The sequence below is a fragment of the Crocodylus siamensis genome, chromosome 8 (genome assembly GCF_052110815.1).
Source record: "Crocodylus siamensis isolate JL-2025a chromosome 8, ASM5211081v1, whole genome shotgun sequence".
Lineage (NCBI taxonomy): Eukaryota > Metazoa > Chordata > Crocodylia > Crocodylidae > Crocodylus > Crocodylus siamensis.
The window spans coordinates 58,594,275-58,602,639 of NC_143402.1; the positions used below are offsets into that span (position 1 = coordinate 58,594,275).

General features: G+C 46.9%; 1 protein-coding gene across 1 annotated transcript; it reads right to left on the minus strand.

Moving 5' to 3' along the window:
- Nucleotides 1–3,673, minus strand: RNF222 (ring finger protein 222). Its single transcript, XM_090061029.1, has 2 exons — nucleotides 3,589–3,673; nucleotides 1–692 (listed from the first exon to the last, which is right to left on the minus strand). Exon 2 carries the CDS (start codon nucleotides 659–661, stop codon nucleotides 14–16), a length of 648 nt encoding a protein of 215 aa, XP_089917155.1. The 5' UTR covers nucleotides 662–692; nucleotides 3,589–3,673; the 3' UTR covers nucleotides 1–13.
- Between the last annotated feature and the right edge of the window lie 4,692 nt (nucleotides 3,674–8,365).

The window sequence follows — 8,365 nt, forward strand, 5'->3', positions numbered from 1 at the left end:
TCCCCACTCCTGCTCATGAGCTCCTCTTCACCAGTAAGACCCAAGGGAGCACTGCTGCTAAAAGGGCAACTATAGAGATGAGGAAAACAGCCAGTACAATGGGTGACTGGTAGCACTTTATCCCCACAGAACTTCTGGATGACACCGACTGTAGGGTTTCTGCTCTGCCCCGTCTAACGACCAAGCTACAATTATCTTCAACCAATGGCATCCCATGATCACTGATCACAAAAATGTGCACCTCTCGAAACAGGCCATCCCTCATACTCATGGAGTCTGAGAGGATGCTACTCCTATTGTGATATGTTGCATAGCTCTGCAAAGGCATCACAAAATGGCTGGGGACCACCAAGGTGTTGTCTGACTCTGATATTACTGAATGGAGCAAAGATGTGGGGGAGAGAGACAATTCCGGATCCTGGGGAGGCCAGTGGTCTTTCTTCTTGTAAAGGAAAGTCACATAGCGACAGATGGGACAGATGATGCAGTTCTGGATCTGGCCCTCCGGTTTGGAGGACAGCAAGTACTTCACCAGACAGTCATGGCAGAAGGCGTGTCCACAGGTCAGCTTCCGGTGGGCAGTCTTCAGAGCGTGGAATTTTTCGTAGCACACAGGGCACTCTCCGGGGGGATTTTCCTTGCTGGTTGGAGTCTCAGACATCTCTGTTGGGTCAACCACATGCACTCCCCAGCTATGTTAAAGAGAAAAGGTGGGTGCTAATAAGTAGCAGTGACAACAGGATTGGTTAGTCTAGATTACCTGAGAGAACATCCAGGCGTTATTATAGGCTCCTCATTGTCTCTCCCTTGAACTCAGATTGGCCACAATAGTTCCCTCTCTTTTAATTGGCACAGATTCAATAGATGCACAAAATTGCAACAAATTCCATACCTACATGCCCAGACCCTCACTCAACCTTTCTTCTCAATACCTCCTTGGTTGTGGTTGGTCCCTAATGGAAAGTGTGGATCTCTCCACCTCCTCCCACCAAGTGGAAATCAGATCTGTATTAAGCTGTGCCTTGTACCAGGTGGAGGGAGCCAGCAAGGAAGGACCAGAAGCAGTGGTGGGCATGTGGGGAGGATTTCTGAGGAGAGCAGTCATCAGAAAGGAGAGGTTGATGGTAGCCCATCACAAAACAACATCAGTGCAATCATTCTTTAGTTACTGATAATTAGCAGTACTGTTATTATACCAAACGCTCTAAGTGGCTATCAGTAGGTCTGGGCTTGCATACTATACAGTTAGAGTTAAATACTATTTTTCAGTTATGCAAAACAGAAGCCCTCAGCCATTCAGAATTACACAGTGGAAAGAAACCACAGCTGTGAGTTAGTATTTGGACAACATCCCTAAACTGAATGCAATAAATATTAAGCTTTGAATTAATCTCTTCTTGTAAAAAGGTTCATTATGAGAAGCTCACTTGGGGTGAATTCTCATCTGTTAGAAACAACAATATCCAAATGTAAAATATTATGGGGAAATTAGTTGGTTCATAGCTGGGACTGGTTGAGCCTCCTCGTGCCAGATGATGGATATAATAAGTTCTCTAGGAAATTTAACATCTGTCATAGAGTGACCTCCAGGTTTCAGTGGCAACAGGTACACACCTCATGTGTGACATGAACTCCCAGGCTAAGAATTCATAACCTGTGCAGTTCAAAGAGCACTGCATGTCAGCTGGAAGGTAGTTGCTCCCTTACTGCTTGAAAAGTCAGATACAGCAAAAAAGTAAAGCCACGTCAGAGGAAAGAATGGAGAGCAGGCAAAAATATTACCCAGGGCAGTCAAATACAGTGACGAACATGCAGTGAGGCAGCTAAGCAGGCTTTAAACTAGGGGACAGTAAAACATGGCCCGTGGGCTGGATCCAGTTAGTTGGCGGGCCGGATCCAGCCTGCAGCTGCCTCTGTGACACTCTGCATGGGGTCAAGTCTCACTGGTTCCCACTGGACCAGCCCATGCCATGCTTCTACCCATGCCAGCTGGCCTGGGCCCTGAGCAGCACGTGCAGCTTCTGGCAGGGCTGTTCCCAGTGCCGCTCTGCTTTTCTCTCCTCCAGTGGGAGCTGCCCAGCTGAAGCTTCCTCCTCTGCCCAGAGCAGTGCAGTGGGGGAGAAGCGGGAGGGGGAGCCGCCACTGGAGGTGAGGGGAGCAGAGCATCACCTGGCTAGCTGCAGCCACACTGGAAACAGCCCCGCCAGAAGCTGCATGTTGGCCAGGGCTGGGCCAGCAGGCATGGGCTGGAGTGCGGTGCAGGCTGCCCAGGCAAGGCTCAGCCCCATTTATAGTGCCATGGGGGCAACCAGACTGCACCACCTGGGTGAGATCTGACGTATGTATCTCCTGCCTCCCTCTCCCTCCCGTCACCCCTGGTTGGCTCCTGGGACCTAGTGCCCAGGCAGCACCCCCCCCCCACATGCACCCCATACACACACTTCTCCCACATAGGGCAGGGTGTGCAGGGAGTGGATTGCAGCTCAACCTGGGCCATGGCCCTGAGCTGTAACCCCCCATGACCCGGCCCCATTATCCCAGCCTCCTGCTCCTGAACACTGTTCCCCCTGCTTCCAAAACCTGATAGGGGCTTTGGTGAGTTGTTGGGTGGGTTGGTGCTGACCCAGGTACCAAAAGCTCATCAGAATTCCCTATGTGGCCCTTGGCCGCAAATAATTGCCCACCCCTGCTTTAAATTGTACTTTTGAGGTCTTTCAAAGATTGCCTGAGTATCTTATAGGCTAGAATTGGGGTGGCCCTCCAGCATTTCTAGGTTTTTCTCATTATGTGGATGTAACAGTAGAACGTGATGCCGTTTTGACAGTTTTGGAGATTGAACTCCTTTTTTAGTCATTGTATGGGGGCAACCAATGAAACAGCAAGGTGAACTTTCCCTACAGCCTGCCTCTACCTTCTCTAGAGCACAGAAAGAAAGTGCTCTGCCCTATGCTTTCCTGCTGGGATTGGTAGAACTAGTAACAGAAGCCTTTCACCACGTAGCTACCCATCCCACCAGGAACTGACCTGGACCTCACTGATCTATTCCCTAGAGCACAAGACAAACATTATCTAATAGGTTTGCAGTAATAATTTTCAGAAATTAACAAACTCTTATATAGACTAAATAGATTTTCAGAAATATTATACCATAAAACACATTTCTGATACTTTGAATCATTCTTGTAGATCTTTTCTGAACCGTTTCCAATTTTTAAATTTCCTTTGCAAGCGTAGATACTGTAGCTAGCAATGGTCTCACACATGCTGTTGATACCTTCCATCCCCTACTCAGTCTTTTATTGTCACTCTTTCTGCCATTGCTCACTTAAACACAAAATGAAGTGTTTACCTGGTGGAGAAAGACACTGTAGCTTCTCTTCAATCCAATAATTTCAGAAACCTCAATAGAACATAATCACACCTGGTATAAGTCTCTCTCACTCTACTGAAATTACAGGGGATGGACATATTTGCACCTGCCCTGTGTCAAGTGATGCATTTAGAACAGGGCAGGGACTTGACACCGGCCCTTTTCCCCCACTTACTCAATCCCACTAATTCCAGCCCCTGCTTTTAGAGACCCATTACCTTTTCTAGGGACAGAAAGCAATAGTCTCTTCATCCGCTTCACTTTTGTCTCCAAGGACTGAGGACCAGCTGTGTCTGACCTCCTCTGCAAAATATTTGGAGAAGAAGTATTATCTGCTTATTTAATAAGCAGGTGTTTACTTTGCGTTTCTTCCTGCTGCATTGCATAAGCACCATGACAAGGAGTACCAATGGCTCTTGAGGAATGAATGTGGTGGAACTTGTTCATAGTTTAAAAGCTTGTATGACAGAGAATTGGGAAGGAGCCAGCGTCAGGTATCAGAGGTAGGAGGCAATACATAGAAACACTAGTATAGCAGCATTCACCTCTGCACAGAACCAGGAGTAGGAACATCAAAGTTGCAGGTACCGTTCCACTTGCCATTATATAACGGGCAAGGTCCCTCCTTTGTGCTATTTGTTCATCGAGATACACACCAGTATAGGCTCATCTGCCACCCTAAACTTTCTGCTGCTAGTAACAAAGGGGGAATGCTGCCATGTCTAGGGCTTGCCTTGGCTGGATGCATTTCTCACACTGAGGTCTATGAATTCCAGCTTTGCCAGGGCAATCTCAAAGAATATTCCCACTGGCCAAGCTGCAAGGAGAATGTGCCATGCTGAACTTAACCCCAGGAGGGGGATTGCAGGGGAGGGGGGCCTGCTAGAAGCTGACGCCTTGTTGAACCAAGGTTTTGCAGAAGCCTTAGTAAGACAGTGTCAGGGCAGAGGGTCTCTAGTCTGTTCAACATAAATATCTGAAATTCCTCTGAAATGCTCCATCTGGGCAAGTTCCCACAGCTTGAGGTTAGTTATATAATGATGCAAGCCAAACCAGAGACAGCAAAGTTGGGGTCCTCTCTCTTCCCATTTAGCCTGTAATGGGTACAATGGAGTCTCCAGCATCCACTGCGCAGGTAACAAGGTGAAGTACAGACAGATCTATGCATCCTTGGGATCTGGCTCTTCTGGCAGCATACAGGACTTACTGCATGGGCAGAGGCATATGTTTGTGGGAGCAGCAAAGATGCCTCTTGGGTTGCAATACATGGGCAAGCATCTAGCTGAAAGATGGGGAGAAAGGTGAAGACTGTCTCATTTTGCTACAAGGCAAAAGGAAGCTGCCTACTTGGGCCTACATGCAGGCCATGACTGAAGCTGGCTCTTGTGACCTGGGGTTTGGGCACTTGGGGCATTTGCACACATGCTCCAGTGGAGTGGAGAGGGTGCACTTTAATTAGAGCATCTCCAAGAACTGCTCTAATTAAGGCGCGTCACATGTATCGGCATCCCCATGCTGAGAAATGGTGATGGGGGCACTTTAATTAAAGCTTGCTGCCATTTTTCAGCGTGGGAATACTGATACATGTGACACTGGAGTTTGCTGGAGCACGGTAATTATTATATTCCAGCAGACTCGATTAATTGAGTCTGCTCCAATGTGCTGTAATTACAGCGTTGGAGCAGCTTCGCTGCATATCTGTAGGCGCCCTTAGGTACACAGGAGTGAAAAAGACCTCCTATCTTATCAAGTCCAGTTCCCTGCAGTTGCAGGCACCATGATTTTAGGAACTTACAAAACTGCTCTTAAAAGCCACCAGTCCTACCAGAACGTTGTTTCACCTCATTGCTCTGATGATTAGAAACCGTCTTCTAATTTCCATCCTTTATTTATGCTCAGTTTGTACCATTTGTTTCTGTGATGGTCAGCAAAGCTTGGAGCTTGAAAAGACTCAGAATAGATTTCAGTGAGTCATACGGAGTTAGGTGTCTGCTGCCCATGAGCTCACACTGTCCTATTTTCACATGAATATGACCCAATCCCCTTAGACTCAGACAGGAACACTCACCTGGCTCCTTCTGAATATCTGGCTCAACAAGCCAGCCCATGTCCATGCCAAATTAGCATGCTGAGCTCCCTAGAGCTGCCTTTGGATTCAGCAAGATTTCCATAGCAAACCCCCAGAAGTGAGGCCTAGTGCCACTTGTTTTGATTTGTTTTGCACTGCCAGAGATGGTGCCTAAACACATGCTTTCTATTATTAGACTGTTCTCCACAGTCTGAAACTCTGATCTCACAATGCTACATAAGGACACTGGAAAAACGTGTTGGTCTTGTCTTGTTTTGCTGCTCTTGGCATCCTAAAATAAAAGGTATTTGGGCTTTGGGCTTTGCTGACTGTACCAGTCCTCTATGTTTCTTCCTTTTGGTTGTTTTGCCACACTTGAACATTGCACAGCATATTCCAGGTCTCTTGTGGTTTGCAATCTGTAGATACTTCAAGAGCAGGCAGGCAGATTCAGATGAAAGAACCAACCCAAAATATCACCCAAAAGTCAGGCTGATTTTTTTTCTTAGTTCAGAGGTGTAGCTTACGCTTGTGCTTCATTGTCATGTAGCTCTTAATTCTGCCTGGGGCTGAAATTTAAGGAACACAAGCAAATCAAGAAGTCCCAGAAATCCTGTCAGATTTTACAGGCTTTCTAGAACTGGGAGGGAGGCATGGCAAAAACAGAGAAAAAAATGTTGCTATTCATCAAAATCATTCAGCTCCTCCAGTCATTGCTTTGGTGCATTGTTTTGGTTTTCTCTCAGCACTTATTTCATTCATCCCTAACATTATAGCTACCTTCCAGGACGGCATGTTGAGACTGTCATTCAAGATCCCTGCATGCTAGCCTCCATCTCTGCTGATGCTGTAATAGGGACACATGTCTGCACACACCCCTGCCTCCCAGGCCTATCCAAGTTTCAGAGATACCAACAGGATGACAATGTCAACGTGGGAGTTATGCTACTTGTATCAAGCAACACTTTCATAAGTAAGACCTTCAGTAAAAGAGAGGACCCCAACTTTGCTGTCTTTGCTTGTTCAGTTGCGGCCTGAAGCTCAGCATAACTCCCCCACCTACACCAGGGTGTCCAAATCACTAGTTTTTCCAGACCCTAGCACCTTCCCCAACCCCAAAATATTTTAATAGTTAATTTCTCGCTAAATAATACCAGGCATTTTTCAATATCAATTTCTGATTACTTGCTTAAAGTGCAAACAGACTCTTTCCTAGAAGTGCTCTCTTTGTTATATAGGCTATACAAAGGGAACAGAAACCAAATGACAATGCTCTCTTCCCATAAGGATATCACAAGCAGGGATGTCTCCAGCAGACAGAGCATGGTGTTACCAGACTTAATCTTAGACTTTAGGTTGTGGCACTGAATTCATAAATGCTTGAACAAGAATAGTCCGTTCTCTGAAGAGAGCATTTCTTGAGCATTTGCAACTTAAAGCATGTGGCACAGAACAACAGAAAGACTTTATCTAAGCGAAGACACAGCCCAGCAGCACACACAACTTAGCCTAACTTAAAATGTAACATAATAAGCCAAAAAGACAACAGAAAGCCTTGCATAGGCTTATATAATCCTGAGAACAGAGTGTCTCCTTGCAGCCAGGGACTGAGGAAATCCTTCTAGGGGATCCACAGGTCTTCTGAGGTGATGAAGAGGAGATCCCACAGGCCTCATCTCTGACTGGGTTTTATAGCATGCTTTTCACATCCCTCACGTATGGCATACCTTTCATGACTCTCATGCATTCTGTATCTTTGTTTCTTCTCAGGTATTCCAGTCTCTCGCCCCTTATGGGTTCTCCTTTGAAATGTAAATCTAGTTCCCTGCTTTTTTTGGTCACACCAGCCCAAGCAGTCTGGGACCCTCCTCTGCTACCTTAGGTCTGTCTCCAGCTCACAGTTGTGATGATTGTGTCAAGTCTTTGCCAACAATGGCAGTTGGTTTCTATACCTTTCTCTACATCGATGGAGGCCTTGGGCAGGATGGGCATGTTGCCAAATTGTGCAACTGGCTCATCCCCACTTAGTTTTACAATAGGGTCACCAGTGGTTCATAGCCAGCTGGCAATGTTTTGAGCAGCCACCAGACTACTCTATCCTGCAAAAGCCATATTAAGGATCTGTTCTCTTGATAAAATTACACCACCATGTTGGAGTGAATGGGTTTGCTTCTTCAGAAGAATTCAGTAAAGGAAAACAATGTGTGACCTGACAGCTCAAGAGGATAGTAAGAAAAGGACCAGAGCATATTTGCACATTGCAAATAGTACATCTATAATACAGAATAGCACTTCAACCTTTTAAAAGGATCCAAGGAGAAGCACAGACAAACAAATCAAACATATCCTCTTTACTTTGCCACTCCCATTTCTCGAGTCAGTAGTCTTTGCATTTGGGCAAAGACTTCTAGTTCCCTAGTTGTAAGGCTTCTAGTCTCTGCCTGCTGCTGAGCTTTCTTTTCCTGCTTAATTAGCCCAGCCCTGGGATGGGGCAACCAGCCTTCTTGATGACACCCAGGCTGTTTTGACTGTAGGTTCTAACCTGTCCCATAAAGACATGGCACACCGCTTTACAGCAGAACTGGGCAAAATATGGCCTGCGGGCTGGATGTGGCCCACCAAGAGGTTCTATCCTGCCCACAGTGGGTCCCTAAGCCTTGCTTGGCCCAGGCCTAGGGGACAGCGTGGACTATAATGTGTGCAGCCGATCCTGCCACCCCTGGGTACATGGTGAGTCAGAGGTGACGCAGCAGCCGAATTTGGCTTCTTGGTAGCCCCATGGCAGTGGGTCCTTCTGGCTGCCACTGCTTGTGTTGCCACCAACGCTGGACCTGGCCCCACTGCCCAGGCACTCTGGGCTGGCCCACCCGCCCTGCACCCACTGCCAGGAGTGCTGGATGGAGTGAACATGATAGCAGTCCATAGAG